Raw genomic sequence first — 25,405 nt, 5'->3', positions numbered from 1 at the left:
GTTGCGGCCTAGCCAATGGGAGAGCGGAGTTGCATTAGCGTTTGGGTGGAGGGGCGCGTCTCTCGGGTCGCCGGGCTTGAAAAGGCGTGGCACTGCCCGCTCGTCACCGGGGGTGGGGTTACGTGTGGGTGACGTGGCGGCTTCTAGGCTTTGGTCGGGTTTCGGCGGCTTCGGTTCCCGGGGTGAAGGCGGTGACGACCCGGGAGATTGTGGCAGTGGCGGCGGCGGCGCCAGGCGGCAGAGAGGAGGTAGGACACGCTCTAAGAGGGGTCTGACCGCAGTGTCTGCTCTGGGCAGCTCTTTCCGGGGACGGCGCGGGCTGGGGGGAAGGGAACCAGAGCCAAGCGGGCAAATCCTGCCGGCACGGCTCGAAGTGAGCGAATACGTCGCCGTCCAATCAGGAAAGCCCCTGTTGAGAAAGACGTCGGCCTTAGCTAATCAGTGGTTGCAGTCCTCCAGACGGTGGGACTTAGGCGAGGCGAGGGTGGTACTTCCTGCTTCAAATAAACACCTAGAGATTTCCCCCCTCCGCCCACCGAAGTGTGTCCCTCTCAGGAGGTCCGTCACCGTTTCTCCCTGACGAGTCGGAGGAACCCGTGGATACGAGAGGGCCCACTTAGGGCCTAGGGCAGTTGCACGGGCCGGACTGGAGCTTCGGAGCCACAGGACCTGGCTCTGGCCCTGCCTCTCCTTCAGGGCCCCGGCCCGCGCTCTGGCCGCCAGAACCAAGTTGGAAGAAGAGTCTGAGGAGCCGGACGGCTTGGGCCAGAGAAGAAGCGGGGTCCTGCCCGCTGCGGGTCGGCCCCAGGATCTGCGGGTGGCTTCGGGCGCGAAAGTCCGTGCCAAGTGCAAAGGGGCCCCGAGGATCTGCTGGTTGGGGGGGATTTGTGGGGAAGGAGGCTGCCTGGGGAATGACACTCTCCCCTCCACCACAGTCCAAGGTTATGCGTCTCAATGATCCCGCGGAAACGCTACGGGTCTAAGAACACGGATCAGGGTGTCTACCTGGGTCTCTCAAAGACACAGGTCCTGTCCCCTGCAACTGCTGGCACTAGCAGCAGCGACATCGCCCCTCTGCCCCCCCCAGTGGCCCTGGTCCCTCCCCTTCCCGACACCATGTCCTGCCGGGATCGGACCCAGGAGTTCCTGTCTGCCTGCAAGTCCCTGCAGAGCCGTCAGGTAAGGACCTGGAGTGGGAAAGGCAAGAGTGACTCATACTCAGACCTGGGAGACGCGGTGCTCCAGCACCGTTGATTGAAGTAATTCTTGGGGGAGCCCGATGGAGAACTGGTCCAGCTTGGAGAGGGTGGTAGGATCTACCAAGCAACAGAGAAGAGGTGGGCTAGCTAATCCAGAGGTAAGGATCGAGGCTTTTTTTTTTTTTTTTAAATCAGGAATTCCCTGAGCGTAGGGTTGCTATTCTGGAAGGAATATCTCAGCGCAAGAGGTGGCTGCAAGTATATTTGGTTTGGATGAAGAACAGGTTCTCGAAAGAGCTTTTAGCTCAGAGACAAGCACTTTGAATTCTAGTTCCAGTATAATTTTACCACTTTTGCTCTGTGACAACACAGAAGTTAATCTAGTTGGATCTCAGGTTTTGTATCTGTAAAATGAAGGAAGGTTTCTAAATAAGTAGTTTTAATCAAAACCACTTTGGAGTGCTTTTTTAAAAATTAGATTTGTCTTGGTCCAGACTTTCTGAATCCAAGTGGAACCTGAATAAATGTAATTTAAAATATTTTTACTGGTCAGCTCTTGTTAGTTTCTCTTCTGTATGATCTCCAAGAGTTTTACATTTATCCTCTCTGATTCCCGGATTGGAGGAATAGAATGGTAATACTAGTAACCATTTATTTAGTGCTTAGAATGGACCTGGTATTTGGCTAAAATAATTTACAACCCTTAGGTTTTTTAATCTTAGCAAGAACAAGAGATGTGTGGATTGTCTTCATTTTACAGAAGAGGAAGTAGAGATTCAGAATGGTTTAAGCAACTTGCCCCAAGCCCCCTATGTAGTAAGAGGTGGCACCTAGATCTGAACCCAGGTCTACCTGTATGGACCGTCTGGTGGAGGATGCCACTAGTGTTAGAGGGTGAGTTTAGTAGACACCTGAGGAACAGTGAAAGCTGGAAATGGGGAGGGAAAACTAAAGTTTTACCTCTTGACGTTGCTTTTCAGAATGGAATCCAGACAAACAAGCCAACTCTGCGTGCTGTCCGGCAGCGCAGTGAATTCACCCTCATGGCCAAGTGAGTTGACAGAAGTTATGTGGTGGGATGACCAGTGTCTGAGGAGAGGTAGCCTTGCCTGTGGTGACCTTGGCCGTAAGGACTGGGATTGGTTGTGCTGGTGCTAATGTGGGAAAGGCCCTCTCCTTCCCTTCCCGCAGTGTTCCCATTAATGCTCGTTTGCAGGCGCATTGGGAAAGACCTCAGCAACACATTTGCCAAGCTGGAGAAGCTGACAATCTGTGAGTGTTCTCGGGGCCTTTCAGAACTGGGGCAGTGAACCCGGGAGGGCGGAGGAACCATACTCCCTGAGCCTGGTCTTCAGCCTCACCTGTCGTGACTTCTTGTTTGTCTCTGCAGTGGCAAAGCGCAAGTCCCTCTTTGATGATAAAGCAGTGGAAATTGAGGAGCTAACTTATATTATCAAACAGGTGAGCGACTAGCGATCGGGAGAGCCCAGCATTTCAATTGGATCACTTCCATCATTTTTCTTGCTCTAGGGTCCCAGAGAAAAGTTTCTAGAGCCAGCCCTAAACATCCCGCTCATCCAGTGTGTCAGTGATCTTCTACTGTGTACAAAGCACCGTGCTGGGCACTTGCCACACAAACATTACGAGGCAAGATACCTGCCTTCAAGGGCTTATTGTCTAGAAGAGGTATCCAGCCTCATAAACTCACACTTACAATGAATAGGAGGCAAGTGGTACAGAAAAGATCTTATGAAAAGATGAATGAGATAGTCTGGGGACACTGGGAAAGATTTTATTGAGGATGTGACATCTGAGCTGGTTTCAAGGCTTGTGGAGAAGCAGTGGAAGAACGTGCCAGACAAGGGAAACTGTGTGCAGAAGCATGTCTTATAAAAGGGAAAGTTCAAGTTTTTGCTCAGCTATCACCTGCTCAGGGAGGCCTACTGTCACTATGCTGTTTACTACCCCAGCAACCAACTCTGATCTCGCTTATCTTGCTCTATTTTCTTTTTTATAGCACTTGTTACATTTTAATGGTCTCTATAGTTAACTTATGTTTATTGTTCGTTTTCTCCCACTTAAGTCATCTTCCTCAAAAAAAGAAAAAAAAAGTGCTAATGCCATAAGAGTAGAGATTTTTCTTTCTGTTTGTTCATGGATGTATCCCAAATGCCTGTAGCAGTGTCTGGCATGTATTAGGTACTCAGTATTTGTTGATTGAATTGAGTGATTGGCAGCAAATGAGACTGAAAAGGTAGACTGGTAGCTGTCTGTGAAGATCCTCATGGGGGCTTGCTAAGGAGTGTGGAATCACTCTGAAGTGTGTGGGCTGCAAAGACGATTAGAACGTGGATTCCAATTCTGTCTGCAAGACCCTAGTATAGCAGTTCTAACAGTGTTATTTGTTCCTTTCCCGGAACAATGTAATAAGAATAAAATGAGAAATTGAATGACCATGGGGGAAAAAGGAACACCCTGGAGCATGAACGGTCAGGGAGGCTAGGGAGGAGGCTTGTGCAGTTGTCCAGTATGAAGATGATTATGGCAGAGGCCAAAGGGCAGATACATTCAGGAGATGCTGTGCTGAGTAGAAAAGAGAGGGTTCCGTTAATTACTGGGGCATTATCGCATAGGCATTTAAGAACCGCTGACTGGATTTAGACAGACTTCAAATCCCAGGCTCACCAATCATGGTGTGACCTTGCGTAAGCTACCTAACTACTCTGAGCTTCAGTTCCCTTATAAGTAAAAAGGGGATAATAACAGTACCCACGTCACAGGGTTGTTACAAGGATTTATTAGTTTATTTTTTCAATCACTCACATTATTGAGTGACTTTGGCTGCCTGGTTCTGGGGATTGAGCAGTGAACAAGACAAATGCGGTCCCTGACCTTGGCAACTTCCTTGCGGAATGGGTGAACTAGACGCTATACAAGCAAACAGAAAAGACAGTTTCAGGTAGTGGCACATCCTATTAAAGAAATGAGGTGAGTGAGTTCCTCAGGGTAGGGGCCTACTTTACATGGGGTGATAGAGGATGGTTTGGCTGAGGAAGGGACATAGAGACCTGAATGGTAAGGAGAAAGTTGGTCATCCAGAGATCTGACGGGGGCACATTCCAGAAAATGGGAATAGCAAAGGGAAAGGCCCCGAGGCCTGGGCAGCCTTGATGTGAAAGGCTGTGAAACAGGCCAGTGTGGCTGCAGCACAGCCAGTGAGAAGGAGGCCTGTGGGGGGGGTGAGGTCAGAGGAGTGAGTGGGGCGCGACCACATAGCCCGTGTAAGCTAGGTGAGGAATTTGGATCGTGTACTAAATTTAGTGGGAAGCTCTTGGAAGATTTTGAAGCAGGGGAATGACATGCACTATTTTTGGTTTAGAAGGTCACTCTGGTGGTTGTGTGGAAAGTGGATTGTAGGGGGCAAATTCTAAAAGGAAGATCACTTAGGAGGCTCTGGGCAATTTTTAGAGAGAGGACAGTTTGGACTAGGGTAGCTTTGTTAGAGAAGGAGATGAGTGGACACATTCAGAGTATATGTTGGAATCAGCTGGGTTCTTTGTGGGTTCCGTGTGGATTAAGGGAAGAGAGAGGAATTGAGGATGATTTCTTAAGGTTTTCGTCTGAGCACCTGGTGAGCGGTGGTACCATTTACCAAAGTGGCAAAGAAGGAAGGGGGAATAACTGGGGGGGAAATTAAGAGTTGTTTTCTATGTTAAGTTAAGAGAAAGTCATAAGCTGCTTAGCAGGTTGCATGGCGCACAGTAATCAAACCCGAGACTGCTGTTCTGTTCACAAAGTGCTGAGTATGTAGTAAACGCTCAATGCAGGTTATGGTTGTGCTGTGGCATATAGGTTGGGTTAAGGAGATGTCAGTATGTGACTTAGAAGCTTCTAGCTTGGGCAACTAAGTGGGGAGTAGTGCCATTTTCTAAGTTCCGGGGGGAGGAGATTTTATGGGGGAAAAACCTGGAATGCAGTTTTGGACACATGGCTGTGAGCAGGCTCCATTAACTCTGAAGGGACAGAGCAGTCAGCAGCAGAAATCGTCCAGGGGTCTCGAGAGAATCTTTGGGGCTAGGATACTAATTGGAGGAATACTAACTGGGGGTACTATTGGAGGGACTCTAGAAGTTGCCTGATCTAGTTTTTTGGGTTTTTTTTTTTAACTTTTATTTATTTATTTACATTTTGGCTGCGTTGGGTCTTTGTTGCTGCCCGCGGGCTTTCTCTAGTTGCGGCAAGCGGGGGCTACTCTTCGTTGCAGCGCATGGGCTTCTCATTGCAGTGGCTTCTCTTGTTGTAGAGCACGGGCTCTAGGAGCGCGGGCTTCAGTAGTTGTGGCTCGTGGGCTCAGTAATTGTGGCTCGCAGGCTCTAGAGCGCAGGCTCAGTAGTTGAGGCACACGGGCTTAGTTGCTCCGCGGCATGTGGGTTCTTCCGGACCAGGGCTCAAACCTCATCCCCTGCATTGGCAGGTGGATTCTTAACCAGTGTGCCGCCAGGGAAGCCCCTAATCTAGTTTTTTTCTTAGCCTGTATCTTGAGCTCACTACTTTTGACCTCTTCCCTCTCCCCCTCCTCTTCTTCCTCTGGTCTTTCCCTGGACTTCGCTGTCCTGGGGCGGCAAGCTTTCTCTGCCACTCCCAGCCGCCTCCTTCATCTCCCTTGTCTCACGAGGCCCTTGGCAGGCAGGATTGGGAAGCAGATAATCCATTGGCCTGGTGTAGAAAGCCTGGCTGTGCTACTAATTCATCGTGTATAACGTTAGACAAGTCACATCTTTCACTCTTTTGCAATAGTAATTTTTAAAAGGAATTCTGTATATAAAAACCATTTCGTTGATGCTTCTGGGAAGCCATGGTGCCTTTGACTCTTCCTGTCTCCTGAGTACAGCACAGATGCTTTGTTGCTCAGCATGCTCTGGGTCTGAGATTTTGGCCTTTTGAAGGGTTCTATGGCCATGAGCATGGCCTCACAGTGGGGGTAGGACAGCAGGGTGGAGGGAGTAAACACCTCAGGTCTTTATGAATGGACGGGGCCATATTTCACCTCTTTCTGGCTCTACCCCGCAGGCACTGAGCCTGAGCAAAGTACAGAGCTTGGACTATCCCAGCAGGCCCTTCTGGTCTGTCCGAGATACCATCACCCCTGCTAGTAATGTCCACCCTGCCGTCCCTGCCAGAGATGTCCATGTGGGAGAGATGCTGGCTGAGGACCCCATGGTTGATACTCAGTTTTTCTGTTGGCTCTTTCACCAGGACATCAACAGCCTTAACAAACAAATCGCCCAGCTTCAAGATTTCGTGAGAGCCAAGGGCAGCCAGAGCGGCCGGCACCTGCAAACCCATTCCAACACCATCGTGGTCTCCCTGCAGGTGGGACCCGGGGGAGGGAGAGGCAGAAGGGAGGAAGGCGTCTTCTCTGGCTGACCCTCTCTCCTTTTCTTTCAGTCAAAACTGGCCTCCATGTCCAATGACTTCAAATCAGTTTTAGAAGTGAGGACAGAGGTGAGAAGAATCTGTGTAGGAGGGATAGGAATCAGGGGTGAGGGCCCCAGAGGGAAGTGGGAAGGGGACAAGTGGAAGGGCAAGGGCAACAGGGTCATGGGCACTAGGAGGAATCTCTTTAACGTGCCCGCTTTCCAGCAGCCTCAGGACCTTTGCATTTCTTCCCCAACCTTAGAACCTGAAGCAGCAGAGGAGCCGGCGGGAGCAGTTCTCCCGGGCACCCGTGTCAGCCCTGCCCCTTGCCCCCAACCACCTAGGTAAGTCACAGGCAATACAGGGAGCCCTGAGGGATAAGGCTTAGTTACTCCAGTTCTGGTATCTTCCAAAGGCAGGGGTTGGGTAGGAGAATGGAGGGCCAAGGAGGTTGCTAGGCTTTGTCTCTTAGAGGTCAGACCTGATTGCTGGGATTTATGATCCACACCTAGTCTCCAGCATTCTCAGTGTTGGGGGTGAATTCAATCATGTTCAGAAGAATGACAGTTTCTAATTTTTTTTGCACTTACTCGTTGTATTCCCATTCTGTCATTTAATTTTCACAACCACCTTTTGAGAAAGCAACTATTGTTATCCCCCATTTTACAGGTGAGGAAACTGAGGCTCAGAGAGGTTAAATGACTTGTCCAGGGTCACAAGGCTAGTAAGTGCCAGAGCTGGGATTCAAATCCAGAGCATGTGGGCTTTGAACCTTTCAACCACTAAGAAGTGCCATGTCTTCTTTCTTCCCCCAGGGGGCGGTGCTGTGGTTTTGGGGGCGGAGTCTCGAGCCTCTGGGGACGTGGCCATTGACATGATGGACTCTAGGACCAGCCAGCAGCTGCAGCTCATTGATGAGCAGGTATCCACGCTCTGAGCTTGGGAGGAGTTGCTCCTCTGTTTTCCTCTGTGGTCACAAGCAAGTGTTTGGAATGTGCCATGGGTGGAATGGCAAAGTGGAGGGTCCTAAAGAGGCAGGCCCTCCCCTGCAGAAGCTCCCAGTGCTCATGTATGCTGTCTCTCCTCTGAAGGATTCCTACATCCAGAGCCGGGCAGACACCATGCAGAATATTGAGTCCACAATTGTTGAGCTGGGCTCCATCTTCCAGCAGTTGGCACACATGGTTAAGGAACAGGAAGAAACCATTCAGAGGTGAGATTCTTTCTCTCCTTAACTTCAAAAACAGGAGCCTTCTCTTCCCTGTGGATTGGCATGCTAAAGGTCCCCAGGGACAGCTTGATGCCCTTTGGAAGAGAAGAGTGAATCCTGTCCACCCACAGGGTCAAGTTCACCTGCCTCCATCCACTCAACAAGTGTTAATTGAGCACCTGTTCCTTGTCAAGCACTGTCCTAGGTGCTGGGGGTACGGTGATCAACAGCACAGTTAAGTCTATTTTGTGGAGCTTACTTTGTAGTACGGAATTTAATAGTGCGGGTGAGGATAGCTGTTAAAAAGAATTGAGAAGAAATTTTCAGGTACTGATAAGGGCTATACTGAGAATTAAAGTAGGATGAGGTGTTCAGAAAGTGATGGAGGAGGTATATCAGATTGGGTGGCAGGGAAGGCTGCTCTGAAGACTTGATATTTAAGCAGAGACATGAACTACAAGAAGGATCCAACCATGCAAAGAAGAGGGATCCAACCATGCAAAGGAGAGGGTAAGAGTTGTCTAGGCAGTGTGGACAGCTGGAGCAAAGGCCCTACGATGGGACAGTCTTGCTGTATTAAAGAATCAAGGGACTTCCTTGGTGGCACAGTGGTTAAGAATCCGCCTGCCAGTGCAGGGGACATGGGTTCGATCCCTGGTCCAGGAAGATCCCACAGGCCACGGAGCAACTAAGCATGTGCACCACAACTACTGAGCCTGCGCTCTAGAGCCGCGAGCCACAACTACTGAGCCCACGTGCCACAGCTACTGAAGCCTGCGCGCCTAAAGCCCAAGCTCCACAACAAGGGAAACCACTGCAATGAGAGTCCTGCGCACTGCAATGAAGAATAGCCCCCGCTCGATGCAACTAGAGAAAGCCCGCGTGCAGCAAGGAAGACCCAACGCAACCAAATAAATTATTTTTTTTTAAATTAAAAGAAAAAAGAATCAAGAAGGCCAGTGTAGCTGGAAAGCAATGAACAGGAAGAGAGAGGTACAAGATAAGACTGGAGGGAGGTAGGCAGAGCCCACGCACGGGAAGGCCTCTCTGCTCTCCTGGTGCCCCCTGCTACTGCACGAGGCATTTTATCTGCTCCTCTTTGGCACTTAGCGTTCATTCAGTCAGTTATGGAGATACAGTCGAGGATGAAAGAGACAAAGAACCCTCCCCTTGGAGAATATACATTGTAGTAGGGGAGACAGATAAGTTAAAATACACAAAATAAGTAAATGGTCCAGTATATATTTTTGCCCAGTGATAAATCCATAAATAAAAGTAGAGTAGGGTAAACTAATCAGGAGTTCTAGGTTTGGAGGAGCAAGTTGTAATTTTAAATAGGATGGTTGTTAAGAGAGGCCCTATTAAGAAGATGGCGTCTATCCAAGAAGGGGGAAGGTAAGGGAGTTTGCCGTGTGGATATATGGAGAAGAGTACCAGGCAGAGGGAAGAACCAGTGTAAAGGCCTTCAGGCAAGAATATGTCTGATGAGTTAAAGGACAGCAAAGAAGCCACTGCATCTGGGGACGGGTGAGAAGGAGAGTAGTACCAGGTGAGGTTAGAGGGGAAATGGGAGACCAGATCATGTGGGGCCTTTTAAAGCCAGTGTGAGGATTTAGCATTTACTCTGAGTGACATGGGGAGCCACTGCAGGGTTTTGATGAACGGTTGTACTATCTGACTTCTGTTTTATTTATTTATTTTTTGGGCCGCACTGCGTAGCTTGTGGGATCTTAGTTCCTTGACCAGGGATTGAACCAAGCCACCGCAGTGAAAGCGCCAAGTCCTAACCACTGAACCGCTAGGGGATTCCCTCTGACTTCTATTTTAAAAGAATCATTTGGTTGCTGTAGTCAGAACAGATTGTAAGGACCTAGGATAGAAGCAGGGAGATGGATGCAGAGGCCTTTTCAGTAATCTAGGCAAGAGGTGATGGTTGCTGGGACCAAGGTTGTATGAGTAGTAGTTGCACTCTGGATGTATTTTGGAGGTAGAACCAATAGGATCAATTGCTTGATGAACTGAATGCAGGGCATGAGAGAAAAAGAGGAGTTTATGATAACTCCAGGCTTTTGATGTGAGCAATCAAAGGGATTCATGCTCTTCACTTGAAATAGGGCTGGTTACTCAGGGTAGAGTAGATTTGGGGCAAAATAAGTTGTGTTGGACACGTCCAACGAGGTGGACAGTTGTTTGTTTGTTAGACATCTGGGTGGAGATAGTGAACAGGCCTATAGATATAAGGAGTTGAGGAGACAGGTCTGGGCCAAGAGTGGGCAGCATTGGACTTTGAAACTAGGCCAAGTGAGTTCTAAGAAAGAGGAGGATCAAGCACTGAGTCCCAGGGCTATTTCTGGACTCAATTCGTAGTTCTGAGGGAGGGCACTGAACAGGAGCACAGTTTGTGAGGTAGGAAGAAAAATAAATGAATGTGGTGTCCTAGGAGCCAGGAGAAGAAAATGATTCAGGGAAAGAATAATCAGCTGTGACAAATTTTGCTTATAGGCCAAGCAAGATGAGAGCTGAGAATTTAATTGGAGTATTTAGTTCATTAATAGTTAATAATTTTTGCTAAGGTTGGATTTAGGCCTACCATTTTACTATTTTTTTTTCCTGTTTTTCCCTTCTGTTTTTTGTTCCTCTCTTCCTTCTTTCCTGTCTTTTGAACAGTTGAAAAAAAAATTTTAATTCCATTTAAATTTGTCTGTTGGTATTTTAGCTATATGTAATTGCTTTTTTTTTATCCAGTGGTTGCTCTAGGGATTACAGTATGCATCATTAACTTTTCACAGTCAGCTTCATATAAAATGTGAGAAGTTTGCAACCCTCTCCTCCATCTTTTATGTTATAGTTGTCATATTTGTTGCATCTACATACTTTATAAACTCCATAATAGTATAATTTTTATCTTACAGAAATAAAGAGGAAAAAATAGTCTTTTATACTTATTCATATATTTACTGTTTCCAGTGCTCTTCATTTCTTCCCGAATATCCAGTTTCCATCACTTCCCTTTAACCTGGAGAATTTTCCTTAGTACTTTTTGTAGTGCAGTTCTGCTGATGACAAATACTTTTACTTTTCTTTTTTTTTTATAAATTTATTTATTCACTTATTTAATTTTTGGCTGCATTGGGTCTTCACTGCTGCACACAGGTTTTCTCTAGTTGCTGAGAGCAGGGGCTACTCTTTGTTGCAGTGCACGGGCTTCTCATTGCAGTGGCTTCTCTTGTTGTGGAGCACAGGCTCTAGGCATGCGGGCTTCAGTAGTTGTTGCACATGGGCTTCATAAGTTGTGGCTCGCAGGCTCTAGAGCGCAGGCTCAGTAGTTGTGGTGCATGGGCTTAGTTGCTCTGCAGCGTGTGGGATCTTCCTGGACCAGGGCTCAAACCCATGTGCCCTGCATTGGCAGGTGGATTCTTTACCACTGTGCCACCTGGGAAGCCCACTTTTACTTTTCTTTTTTTTAAAATAAGTTTATTTATTTATTTTTGGCTGTGGTGGGTCTTCATTGCTGCGCGGGCTTTCTCTAGTTGCAGCGAGCAGGGGTTGCTCTTCGCTGTGGTGTACCAGCTTCTCACTGTGGTGGCTTCTGTTGTTGCAGAGCATGGACTCTAGGCACGTGGGCTTCAGTAGTTGTGGCTCATGGACTCTAGAGTGCAGGCTCAGTAGTTGTGGCGCACAGGCTTAGTTGCTCTGCAGCGTGTGGGATCTTCTTGGACCAGGGCTCAAACCCATGTCCCCTGTGTTGGCAGGTGGATTCTTAACCACTGTGCCACCAGGGGAGTCCCTGGCTGCTTTTTAATACTTTTTTTTCTTATATTTGGATTTTCACAGTTGATGGTTTATGTACTTAGATGTGGTTTTCTTTGAATTTATTTATTTATTTATTTACTTATTTGGGGCTGTGTTGGGTCTTCGTTGCTGTGTGCAGGCTTTCTCTAGTTGTGGTGAGTGTAGGCTACTCTTCATTGCGGTGCGCAGGCTTCTCATTGTCGTGGCTTCTCTTGTTGTGCAGCAGGGGCTCTATGAGCACAGGCTTTAGTAGTTGTGGCTTGCGGGCTGTAGAGCCCAGGCTCAGTAGTCGTGGCACACGGGCTTAGTTGCTCTGCGGAATGTAGGATCTTCCCGGACCAGGGCTCAAACCCGTGTCCCCTGCTTGACAGGCGTATTCTTAACCACTGCGCCACCAGGGAAGCCCCTTCTTTGAATTTATGCTGCTTGGGGTTCTCTGAGCTGCTTGAATCTGTAAATTTATGTCTTTCATGAAGTTTAGGGAATATTTGACCATTATTTCTTCAAGATTTTTTTCTGCCTCTTTTTCTTTCTGTTTTCTTCTTCTAGAAATACATATATATGATCAACTATAGGAATTCCCTGGTGGTCCACTGGTTAGGACTCAGCACGTTCACTGCCAAGGGCCTGGGTTTGATCTCTCGTTGGAGAACTAAAATCCCGCAAGCCATGTGGCACAGCCAAAAAAAAATCAATTATAACTGTATATTTATTTTGTTGAGATGTATGTATATCTCAACAAATTACATCTCATTAGGAGGCATTTAATGTCAGATTGACCCTATATTATCTAGAACAAGTTTGATCACTTGATTAAGGTGGTAACAGATAATCTCTCCTTTCATTTATTTATTTATTTTATTATTATTATTTTTAAATCTCTCCCTTTTTTTTTTTTTTACGGTACGCGGGCCTCTCACTGTTGTGCCCTCTCCCGTTGCGGAGCACAGGCTCCGGACGCGCAGGCTCAGCGGCCATGGCTCACGGGCCCAGCCGCTCTGCGGCATGTGGGATCTTCCTGGACCAGGGCACGAACCCATGTTCCCTGCATCGGCAGGCGGACTCTCAACCACTGCGCCACCAGGGAAGCCCTAATCTCTCCTTTTAAAAGTACATTTTCTTCTTTGCAGTCAGCAAGTGATTTATGGGATACCCTGTTCCCAAAAAACCTTTAACCTAATGTTTCTAGTAGCCAGTTATGATGCTTGTCTGGTCTGAATTAATTAATCTAATTTGGGTGTGTTTTTTCTGTAAAGAAGAGCTTTCCTTTATTAACTGCATGAGCTGAAGTTCATCTTAATCAGACTGGATAAATCTTAATTATTTTCCTGTATTTCCAGAGTAAATAGTTACGGAGTAGGTGCCATAGTAGTGACCAAGGAGGTTTTTTGTTTTGTTTTAATTCTTCCTTGTTTTTGATTATCATTACGGGCTTAAGGTTTTTATTTATGTTTTATATTACAATTAGTTAAGATAATGATTATTTTCATAGTTCAGATTGTTCCCAGTTTGTCCAGTAGAAGACAAGAGGTTTTTGTTTTGTTTTTTTAAAGAATGGGAGAAAATAAAAGTATGTTTGTATTCTTTTTTTTAAAAATAAATTTATTTATTTTATTTATTTTTGGCTGCATTGGGTCTTCGTTGCTGTGCACGGGCTTTCTTTAGTTGCAGTGAGCGGAGGCTACTCTTCGTTGTGGTGTGCAGGCTTCTCATTGTGGTGGCTTCTCGTTGCGGAGCATGGGCTCTAGGCGCATGGGCTTCAGTAGTTGTGATACGCGGCTCAGTAGCTGTGGCTCACAGGCTGTAGAGCGCCGGCTCAGTAGTTGTGGCGCATGGGCTTAGTTGTTCCACGGCATGTGGAATCTTCCCAGACCAGGGATTGAACCCGTGTCCCCGGCATTGGCAGGCAGATTCTCAACCACTGTGCCACCAGGGAAGCCCCATGTGTTTGTATTCTAATGGGAATGATCCAGCAGAGAAATAAAAATTGATAATATAGCAGGCAGGGGGAAGAATCTTAAAGTTATGTCCTTGAGATGGTGACAGGAAGTGGGATCCAGTAGATAAGTATAGGACTTGGCTTTGAGACGAGCTGGAGAGAGCTGGGAAAGCAGATGCTGGTGGGAGGGACCAAGATAGCTGAACTCATGGCACTGTGTAAATGCCTGGGACTCAACACCTAGTAGTTGAATAAGTAAACAAACATCCTTTTAACCATTGGTTGCCAAACCTGGATGTTCATAGGAACCCCCTATAGAGCTTATAAAAAATGAAGATCTTGCCAACCAATGGCTGGCAGCCACTGCACAAGGCAGAGCCTGGCAACTAACCAGACCAGGAGCCAGCCACGCCTACTGGGCCACCTACGCCTAGTCAGTCCCACCACAGCAGAAGGGCCCACACAATATGGGGCAGCCCTAGAGCATATAGCTGTGGTGACCAGAGGGAAGTGAACTGCTGGGATGCATAGAACATCTCCTACGAAAGGCCGTTTCTCTAAGGTCAGGAAACATAACGAACCTACCAGGTACATAAAAATAAAAACAGCAAATTGGGCAAAATGAAGCAACAGAGGAGCATGTTCCAATCAAAGGAACAAGTTAAGACCCCAGAAGAGAAACTAAGTGAAGTGGATATAGGCAAACTACCTGATAAAGAGTTCAAGGTAATGATCATAAAGATGATCAAGGAACTTGGGAGAAGAATGGATGAACATAGTGAGAAGCTTAACAGAGAGTTAGAAGATGTAAAGAAGAACCAAACGGATGAATATAACTGAAATGAAAAATACACTAGAAAGAATCAACAGTAGATTAAATGATACAGAGGAATGGATCAGTGAGTTGGAAGATTAGAGTAGTGGAAAGCACTGAAACTGAAAAAAAAAAAAGTTAACAGTTTAACAGACCTCTGGGACATCTAGTGTACTAACATCTGCATTATAAGGGTCCCAGAGGGGAAGGGAGAAAGAGACAGGGAACGTATCGGGAGACATAACATTATAGCTGAAAACTTCCCTGACCTGGGAAAGAAAACAGACATCCAGGTCCGGGACACCTAGAGAGTCCCGAACAGCATCAACCTGAAGAGGACCACACAAAGACACACTGTAATTAAAACAGCAAAAATTAAAGACAGGGAGTATTAAAAGCAGCAAGGAAAAATTAAGTTATGTACAAGAGAACTCCCATAAGGCTATCAGTTGACTCTTCCAGCAGAAACTCTGCAGTCCAGAAGGGAGTGACATGATATATTTAAAGTGATGAAAAGGAAAAACCTACGGCAAGAACACCCTACCTGCCAAGGTTTTCATTCAGCTTTGATGAGGGAATCAAAAATTTTACAGAAAAGCAGAAGCTAAAAGAGTTCAGCACCACCAAACCAGCTTTAGAAGGAATGTTAAAGGGACTTCCCTAAGTAAAAAAGAAAAGGCCACAACTAGAAACATGAAAATTACGAAAGGAAAAAGCTCATTGGTAAAATTAAATATACAGTAAAAGTAGTAAATTAACCATTTACAAAACTAGTAGGAAAATTAAAAGACAAAGAGTAGGGCTTCCCTGGTGGCGCAGTGGTTGAGAGTCCGCCTGCCAATGCAGGGGACACGGGTTCGTGCCCCGGACTGGGAGGATCCCACATGCCGCGGAGCAGCTGGGCCCATGAGCCATGGCCGCTGGGCCTGCGCATCCAGGGCCTGTGCTCCGCAATGGGAGGGGCCGCAGCAGTGAGAGGCCTGTGTACCACCAAAAAAAAAAAAAAAAAAAAGTAAAATCACCCATATCTACAATAAGTAAGTGAGGGGTACACAAAACAAAAAGTTGTAAAATATGATGTCAAAAACTAACTGTGGGGGAGGGGAGTAAAAATACATTTGAACTTAAGAGATCAGCAACTTAAAATAACCACATATATATATTTATAGATTGCTATATATAAACCTCGTGGTAACCATAAACCAAAAATCTGTAATAGATATATAAAAAAGAGAAAAGAATTCAAACGTAACACCAAAGATAGTCATCACATCATAAGGGAAGAGAACAAAAGAAGAAAGGAACAAAAAGAACTACAAAAACAACCCCCAAAAAACTAATGAAATGGCAATAAGTACATGCCTATCAATAATTACTTTAAATGTAAACGGACTAAGTGCCCCAATCAAAAGACATAGAGTGCCTGAATGGATACAAAAACAAGACCCATATATATGCTGCCTATATATGACTCACTTAAGATCTAAAGACGGACACACAGACTGAAAGTGAGGGGATGGAAAAAGGTATTCCATGCAAATGGAAATCAAAAGAAAGCTGGGTAGCAATACTTATATCATACAAAACAGACTTTAAAACAAAGACTGTAACAAGAGACAAACAAGGACATTACATAATGATCAAGGGATCAATTCAATAAGAAGATATAACAATTGTAAACATACATGCACCCAGACATAGGAGCACCTGAATATATAAAGCCAATATTAACAGGCATAAAGGAAGAAATTGACACTAACACAATAATAGTAGGGAACCTTAATATCTCACTTATATTAATGGACACATCAGACAAGAAGTCAATAAGGAAACACTGGCCTTAAGTGACACATTAGACCAAATGGGTTTATATAGAGAACATTCCTCCAAAAGCAGCAGAATACAAATTCTTTTCAAGTGCATATGGAACATTCTCCAGGATATATTTATTACATGCTAGGCCACAAACCAAGTGTTAGTAAATTTAAGAAAACTGAAATCATATCAAACATCTTTTCCAACCACAATGCTATGAGAGTAGAAATCAAATACAAGAAGAAAACTGCAAAAAAAACTAACAAGTGGAGGCTGAACAATATGCTGCTAAACAACCAGTGGATCACTGAAGAAATGAAAGAAGAAATAAAAATTATCTGGACACAAAATGAAAACAATAATCCAAAATCTGTGGGATGCAGCAACAGCAGTCCTAAGAGGGAAGTTTATAGCAATAGAAGCCTGCCTCAGGAAATAAAAATCTCAAACAACCTACCCTTACACCTAAAGGAACTAGAAAACGAAGAACAAACAAACCCAGAGTTAGTAGAGGAAAGAAGTAATAAAGAGTAGGGCAGAAATAAATGAAATAGAGACTAAAAAAAATAGAAAAGATCAATGAAAGTAAGAAGAGATAAACAAGGTTGATAAACCTTTAGCCAAACTTATCAAGAAGAAAAGAGGGAAGGGCCTAAGGCAATAAAATCAGAAAAAGGAGAAGTTACAACTGATACTACAGAAATACAAAGGATCAAAAGAGATTCCTGTGAAAACTATATGCCAATAAAATGGACAACCCAGAAGCAGAGAACAAATTCCTAGAAACGTATAATCTCCCAAGATGAATTAGGAAGAAATAGAAAATATGAACAGACCAATTACCGGTAATGAATCAGTAATTTTAAAAAACTTCCAACAAAAGTCCAGGACCAGATTGCTTCACAGGTGAATTCTACCAAATGTTTCGAGAAGAGTTAACACCTATTCTCAAACTATTCCAAAAAACTGCAGAGGAAGGAGTGATCCTAAACTCATTGTACGAAGCCAGCATCACCCTGATACCAAACCAAAGATATCACAAAAAATAAAATTACAGGCCAATATCACTGATGAACATAGATACAAAAATCCTCAACAAAGTATTAGCAGATTGAATCCACCAATACATTAAAAATACACACCATGATCAACTGGGAGCTTATTCCAGGGATGCAAGGATGTTTCAATCCACAAATCAGTGTGATATACCACATTAACAAATTGAAGAATAAAAATTATAGATCATTTCAAATAGGTGCATATAAAACTTCTGACAAAATTCAACATCCATTTATGATAAGAACTCTTCACAAAGTGGGCAGAACATTCCTCAACATAATAAAGGCCATATATGATAAGCCCACAGCTAACATCATACTCAGCAGTGGAAAGCTGAAAGCATATCCTCGAGATCAGGAACAAGGACACCCACTCTCACCACTTTTATTCAGCATAGTATTGGAAGTTGTATCCACAGCAATCAGAAGAAAAAGGAATCCAGATTGTAAAGGAATAAGTAAAACTGTCACTGTTTGCAAACGACATGATACATAGAAAACCCGGAAGATGCCACCAAAAAGCTACTAGAGCTCATCAATAAATTCAGTAAAGTTGCGAGATACAAAATTAATACACAGAAATCTGTTGAATTTCTATACACCAACAACAAACTATCAGAAAGAGAAATTAAGGAAACTCATTTACAATCGCATCAAAAAGAAAAGGAATAAATCTAAGGCAGTAAAAGACCTGTACTTGGAAAACTATAAAACACTGATGAAAGAAATTGAAGAGGACACAAACAGATGGAACAATATTCCATGTTCTTGGATTGGAAGAATTAATATTATTAAAATGACCATACTACCCAAGGCAATCTACAGATTCAGTGCAATCCCTATCAAAAACTAATGGCATGTAGTCTTTTTTATTTTATTTTATTTTTTTATACAGCATGTTCTTATTAGTCATCAGTTTTATACACATCAGTGTACACATGTCAATCCCAATCTCCCAATTCATCACACCATGCCTCCACCCCCCCACCGTTTTGCCCCCCTTGGTGTCCATAGGTTTGTTCTCTACATCTGTCTCAATTTCTGCCCTGCAAACTGGTTCGTCTGTACCATTTTTCTAGGTTCCACATACACACGTTAATATACAATATTTGTTTTTCTCTTTGTGACTTCACTCTGTATGACAGTCTCTAGATCCATCCACGTCTCAACAAAAGACCCAATTTCGTTCCTTTTTATGGCTGAGTAATATTCCATTGTATATATGTACCACATCTTTATCCGTTCGTCTGTCGGTGGGCATTTAGGTTGCTTCCATGACCTGGCTATTGTAAATAGTGCTTCAATGAACATTGGGGTGCATGTGTCTTTTTGAATTATGGTTTTCTCTGGGTATAGGCCCAGTAGTGGGATTGCTGGATCATATGGTAATTCTAATTTTAGTTTTTTAATGAACCTCCATACTGTTCTCCATAGTGGCTGTATCAATTTACATTCCCACCAACAGTGCAAGAGGGTTCCCTTTACTCCACACCCTCTCCAGCATTTGTTGTTTGTAGATATTCTGATGATGCCCATTCTAACTGGTGTGAGGTGATACCTCATTGTAGTTTTGATTTGCATTTCTCTAATAATTAGTGATGTTGAGCAGCTTTTCATGTGCTTCTTGGCCATCTGTATGTCTTCTTTGGAGAAATGTCTATTTAGGTTTTCTGCCCATTTTTTGATTGGGTTGTTTGTTTTTTTAATGTTGAGCTGCATGAGCTGTTTATACATTTTGGAGATTAATCCTTTGTCCATTGATTCGTTTGCAAATATTTTCTCCCATTCTGAGGGTTGTCTTTTCGTCTTGTTTATGGTTTCCTTTGCTGTGCAAAAGCTTTGAAGTTTCATTAGGTCCCATTTGTTTATTTTTGTTTTTATTTCCATTACTCTAGGAGATAGATCAAAAAAGACCTTGCTGTGATTTATATCAAAGAGTGTTCTGCCTATGTTTTCCTCTAAGAGTTTTATAGTGTCCGGTTTTACATTTAGGTCTCTAATCCATTTTGAGTTTATTTTTGTGTATGGTGTTAGGGAGTGTTCTAATTTCATTCTTTTATATGTAGCTGTCCAGTTTTCCCAGCACCACTTATTGAAGAGATTGTCTTTCCTCCATTTTATATCTGTGCCTCCTTTGTCATAGATTAGTTGACCATAGGTGCATGGGTTTATCTCTGAGCTTTCTGTCTTGTGCCATTGATCTGTGTTTCTGTTTTTGTGTCAGTACCATATTGTCTTGATTACTGTAGCTTTGTAGTATAGTCTGAAGTCAGGGAGTCTGATTCCTCCAGCTCTGTTTTTTTTCCCTCAAGACTGCTTTGGCTATTCGGGGTCTTTTGTGTCTCCATACAAATTTTAAGATTTTTTGTTCTAGTTCCATAAAAAGTGCCATTGGTAATTTGATAGGGATTGCACTGAATCTGTAGGTTGCTTTGGGTAGTATAGTCATTTTCACAATATTGATTCTTCCAATCCAAGAACATGGTATTATCTCTCGATCTGTTGGTATCATCTTTAATTTCTTTCATCAGTGTCTTATAGTTTTCTGTCTACAGGTCTTTTGTCTCCGTAGGTAGGTTTATTCCTAGGTATTTTATTCTTTTTGTTGCAATGGTAAATGGGAGTGTTTCCTTAATTTCTGTTTCAGATTTTTCATCATTAGTGTATAGGAATGCAAGAGATTTCTGTGCATTAATTTCGTATCCTGAAACTTTACTAAATTCATTGATTAGCTCTAGTAGTATTCTGGTGGTATCTTTAGGATTCTCTATGTATAGTATCATGTCATCTGCAAACAGTGACAGTTTTTACTTCTTTTCCAATTTGTATTCCTTTTATTTCTTTTTCTTCTCTGATTGCCATGGCTAGGACTTCCAAAACTGTTGAATAATAGTGGTGAGAGTGGACATCCTTGTCTTGTTCCTGATCTTAGAGGAAATGCTTTCAGTTTTTCACCATTGAGAATGATGTTTGCTGTGGGTTTGTTGTATATAGCCTTTATTATGTTGAGGTAGGTTCCCTCTATGCCCACTTTCTGGAGAGTTTTTATCATCAATGGGTGTTGAATTTTGTCAGAAGCTTTTTCTGCATCTATTGAGATGATCATATGGTTTTTCTCCTTCAGTTTGTTAATATGGTGTATCACATTGATTGATTTGCGTGTATTGAAGAATCCTTGCATCCCTGGGATAAACCCCACTTGATCATGGTGTATGATCCTTTTAATGTGTTGTTGGATTCTGTTTGCTAGTATTCTGTTGAGGATTTTTGCATCTATGTTCATCAGTGTTATTGGTCTGTAATTTTCTTTTTTTGTAGTATCTTTGTCTGGTTTTGGTATCAGGGTGATGGTGGCCTCATAGAATGAGTTTGGGAGTGTTCCTTCCTCTGCAGTTTTTTGGATGAGTTTGAGAAGGATGGGTTTTAGCTCTTCTCTAAATGTTTGATAGAATTCACCTGTGAAGTAATGGCATTTAGTCTTTTGTGGAGACACAAAAGACTTGCAATATCCAAAACAATTTTGAGAAAGAAGAACAGAGCTTGAGTTGTCATGCTCCCTGTCTTCAGACTGTACCAAAGCTACAGTAATCAAAACACTATGGTACTGAAACAGAAACAGACGCATCAATGAAACAGAATAGAAAGCCCAGAAATAAACCCACGCACTTATGGTCAATTAATCTATGACACAGGAAGCATCAATATACAGTGGGGAAGAGACAGTCTCTTCAGTAAGTGGTGCTGGGAAAACCAGACAGTTACATGTAAAAGAATGAAATTGGAGCATTTTCCCGCACCATATACAAAAGTAAACTCAAAGTGTGGGAATTCCCTGGCAGTCCAGTGGTTAGGACTCTGCGCCTCCACTGCCAGGGGCCTGGGTCAGGGAACTAAGATCCCACAAGCCACACGGTGCATCAAAAAAAACAAAAAGTAAACTCAAAGTGGATTAAAGACCCTAAATGTGAGACCAGAAACCATAAAATTCCTAGAAGAAAACACAGGCAGAACACTCTCTGACATAAATCATAGCAATATTTTTTGCATCCATCTCCTAAAGCAAAGGAAACAAAACCAAAAATAAACAAATGGGACCAAATCAAGGTTTTGCACAGCAAAGGAAACCATCGACAAAACAAAAAGATAGCTTACCAAAATAGAAGATATTTGCAAATGATATGACTGATGGGTTAATTTACAAAATGTATAAACAGCTCATACAGCTCAACATCAAAAAATCCGATCAAAAAATGAGTAGAGGGACTTCCCTGGAGGTCCAGTGGTTAAGACTCTGTACTCCCAATTCAGGAGGCACAGGTTTGATCCCTGGTCAGGGAACCGGGATCCTGTAAGCCGAACAGCACGGCCAAAAAAAAAAAAAAGGCAGAAGACCTGAATAGACATTTTTCCAATGAAAACATACAGATGGCCAACAGGCACATGAAAAGATGCTCAACATTGTTAATCATTAGAGACATGCAAGTCAAAACCACAATAAGATAGCATCTCACACCTGTCATACTGGCTATCATCAAAAAGACCACAAATAACAAATGGTGGTAAGGATATGGAGAAAAGGGAACCCTTGTGCACTGTTGGTGGGAGTGTAAATTGGTGCAGCCACTGTGGGAAACAGTATGGAGTTTCCTCAAAAAAGTAAAAATATTAGAACGACCATATGGTCCAGCAGTTCCACTCCACTCCTGGGTATATATCCAAAGAAAATGGAAAACACTAATTTGAAAAGGTACATTCACCCCAGTGTTCACAGCACCACTATTTAGAATAGCCAAGATATGGAAACATCCTAGGTGTCCATCAACAGGTGAATGGATAAGGAAGAGGTAGTATATGTATACAATGGAATACTGCTCAGCCATAAAAAGAATGAACTCTTGCCATTTGCAGCAACTCTTGCAACAATGAATAGGCTTGGAGTGTATTATGCTTAGTGAAATAAGTCAAAGACAAATAGTGTATAATATCACTTATGTGGAATCTAAAAAATAAGACAAACTACTGAATATGACAAAAAAGAGACAGACTCAGATATAAAGAACAAACTAGTGGTTACCAGTGGGGAGAGTGAAGGGGGAGGGGCAACATGCGGGTGGGGGATTAAGAGGTACAGACTACTGTGTATAAAACAAGCTACCAGGATACATTGTAGAGTTCAGACAATATAGCCAATAGTTTATAACTAATTGGAGTATAACTTTTAAAAATTGTGAATCACTGTTGTACATCTAAAACATATTGTAAATCAACAATACGTCAATTAAAAAAAATGGAAAGAAAAAAATGAATGAATGTAACAAAACAGAAACAAATTCACAGATATAGAGAACAAACTAGTGGTTACTGATGGGGAGAGGGAAGGGAGAGGGGCAAGATAGGGGAGGGGTTTAAGAGATAAAAACTGTATATAAAATAAGCTACAAGAATGTAAATATTCTACAGCACAGGGAATATAGCCAACATTTTATAATAACTTTAAATGGAGTATGATCTGTAAAAATTTTGAGGGTTTTCCTGGTGGCACAGTGGCTGAGCGTCCGCCTGCCGATGCAGGGGACACAGGTTCGTGCCCCGGTCCGGGAGGATCCCACATGCCGCGGAGTGGCTGGGCCCGTGAGCCATGGCCGCTGAGCCTGTGTGTCTGGAGCCTGTGCTCCGCAACGGGAGAGGCCACAACAGTGAGAGGCCCACGTACTGCAAAAAAAAACACAAAAAAACAAACAAAAAATTTTGAGTCACCATGTTCTATACCTGAAATTACTATAGTATCTTAAATCAGCTATACCTAATTTAAAAATATATTTTCTCCTGGAAAAAAAAAAAATGAAGGTTCCTGGCAGTCTACTGCACTCACATCTGTGGAATCAGAATCTCCAAGTATGAGGCCAGGAACCTGGTTTTTTTACCTTGCCCAATTCTTCAAACTACTTCCATGTTCTCAGTTCGGTAAGAAGAAAGGCCATTAGTGGAGAGAATCAAGGAGGGGAGGTGTGGGAGTTCTGAGGAATCCGCAGGTTCACACATTGCCGCCCACTTGCTCTGATGCCTTCGGGCAATGTCCAGGCCTGGATGTTCTTTATTCCCCACAGCACCTAGCAAGCAGAGTGCTTGTACTCCTGGTTGTTGATCAAGTGAAACTGCGTGAACACCTGCATTTGTATAAAGCAGGTTTCCCAACACCAGTGCATTAAGCAGCCTCACATATTTAATCGGGCAATTTAAAGGCACTGTGAAGACAGCAGTCTTGATCCTAGAACCAGGAGAATTGACTGATTCTTACCTGGTTCAACTGAGACCTAGGGAATTCAGTTGAATTGCTGACTTAGGCCATAAACACTGGAGCTCTTCAGGCTACAATGTTTTTGTTTTTTGGTTGCATTGGGTCTTTGTTGCTGTGTGCGCTCTAGTTTCTGCGAGCAGGGGCTACTCGGGGTCTACTCTTCGTTGCGGTGCGTGGGCTTCTTATTGTGGTGGCTTCTCTTGTTGTGGAGCTGTAGGTGCGTGGCATGTAGTAGCTGTAGTAGCTGTGGCATGTGAGCTCAGTGGTTGTGGCTTGTGGGGTCTAGAGCGCAGGCTCAGTAGTTGTGGCGCATGGGCTTAGTTGCTCCGCGGCATGTGGGATCTTCCCGGACCAGGGCTCGAGCCCGTGTCCCCTGTATTGGCAGGCGGGTTCTTAACCACTGCGCCACCAGGGAAGCCCTACAGTGTATTTTGAATATTAGAATATTATAGATTCAAAGAAACAGATTTGTATCAATAAAAGCTTTGTGTTCTTTCCCCAATGCATATGTGTGTTTTTTTAAGAATTTATTATTATTAATTTTTTTGGCTGCATTGGGTCTTTGTTGCTGCGTGCGGGCTTTCTCTAGTTGCGGCAAGCGGTGGCTACTCTTCGTTGTGGTGTGCAGGCTTCTCATCGCGGTGGCTTCTCTTGCTGCGGAACATGGGCTCTAGGTGCACAGGCTCAGCAGTTGTGGCGCATGGGCTTAGTTGCTCCACAGCATATGGGATCTTCCCGGACCAGGGCTTGAACCCGTGCCCCCTGCATTGGCAGGTGTATTCTTAACCACTGCACCACCAGGGAAGCCCCTGCATATGTGTTTTAAATAGTTAGGGAATTCCCTGGCGGTCCAGTGGTTAGGACTCTGCACTTCCACTGCAGGGGGCATGGGTTCCGCCCCTGGACAGGGAACTAAAATCCCACATGCCAACAAAACTGAAAGCCTTTTATTTAAAAAAAAAAAAAAAGTTAGAGTTATAGTATGTATACAACTTTACATTCTAGTCTTCCTTGAAAAAGTGTCATAAGTATTTTTCGGTGTTAGTACTCGTTTGTTCATTGGTTTAGCAAACATTTGTCGCTGCTCCTGTGAGCTAATCCTCCTGGATCTGGGAATAGGAAGAGAACGCAAGAGGCCGCAGACTGGTGCTGGGTGAGGAGAATGAGGTTTGTTCTGGGACAGCTGAGAGGCATGAGATGCATGGTCTTAATGCTCAGAAGAGAGGGCTAAGCTAGAGATAAGGACTTGGGAGTCAGCAGCTTCTGGGTGAAACCATGGAGGTAGATGAGACTACCCAGGGACAATGGGTAAAGTGAGAATAAGGACAGGACAGCTCCCCATGGATTCCAGGCATATGTGGTGAAGGGAAGAATCTGTCCAAGAGACTGAGGAGGAAGTTTTAGGGAGATGAGAGAAAAAAGCAAAGAGATGTGAAGCTGAGGTGGAAAGAATTTTAGGGAGAAAGGGGTCGTTATTTCTTGGTGCCCCTGAGAAAGGAAGTGTGAATTAAGGATCCTCAAGCATTACTTGGATCAGGGGGCTTGGATTAATTGGATCAGTGCCAGCAATTTCAGTTGAGTTGCTCAGAAGCAATCTGGCAGTAGATTGAAACATAAAAGGGAAATAACAAAGGAGAGAAAACTTGTGTGCAATGATATGAAAAAGAAACTGAAAATTTGAAAGGATGATGTTTTTAAAATAGACCCAGATATTCTTGTGTTTGCTTCCTGCAAATGCCAGTGGATCTGGATTTGAGCACCCTCGTGAGAAACCACTGATTTAGTCCAAAGTTCTCAGTATGTAGTTTCCTGGGCCCCATGCTAGAATCTCTGAATGTGAAACCTAAGAATTTGCTTTTTTT

At 43.8% G+C, this 25,405-nt stretch overlaps 1 protein-coding gene across 3 annotated transcripts in view; it reads left to right on the top strand.

The window, feature by feature from the left end:
- Positions 1 to 122: 122 nt before the first annotated feature.
- The window catches only part of STX5 (syntaxin 5), a 28,451-nt gene continuing 3,168 nt past the window's right edge, over positions 123 to 25,405 (top strand). The window contains exons 1-10 of one of the 3 annotated variants that reach the window (XM_082660713.1): positions 123 to 248; positions 1,088 to 1,179; positions 2,180 to 2,250; positions 2,416 to 2,471; positions 2,590 to 2,660; positions 6,456 to 6,572; positions 6,648 to 6,704; positions 6,880 to 6,961; positions 7,433 to 7,539; positions 7,709 to 7,830. In XM_082660713.1, coding sequence (XP_082516839.1) covers positions 1,117 to 1,179; positions 2,180 to 2,250; positions 2,416 to 2,471; positions 2,590 to 2,660; positions 6,456 to 6,572; positions 6,648 to 6,704; positions 6,880 to 6,961; positions 7,433 to 7,539; positions 7,709 to 7,830 — 746 coding nt within the window. In that variant the 5' untranslated portion in view covers positions 123 to 248; positions 1,088 to 1,116. Of the gene's footprint in view, positions 249 to 935; positions 1,180 to 2,179; positions 2,251 to 2,415; positions 2,472 to 2,589; positions 2,661 to 6,455; positions 6,573 to 6,647; positions 6,705 to 6,879; positions 6,962 to 7,432; positions 7,540 to 7,708; positions 7,831 to 25,405 lie in introns of all 3 variants that reach the window. The other 2 variants (XM_082660712.1, XM_082660711.1) reach the window with 2 other exon arrangements.

Source organism: Grampus griseus (genome assembly GCF_964374135.1).
Source record: "Grampus griseus genome assembly, chromosome: 8".
In the NCBI taxonomy this organism is placed as follows: Eukaryota; Metazoa; Chordata; class Mammalia; order Artiodactyla; family Delphinidae; genus Grampus; species Grampus griseus.
This window is presented reverse-complemented; position numbering and strand designations above follow the sequence as displayed.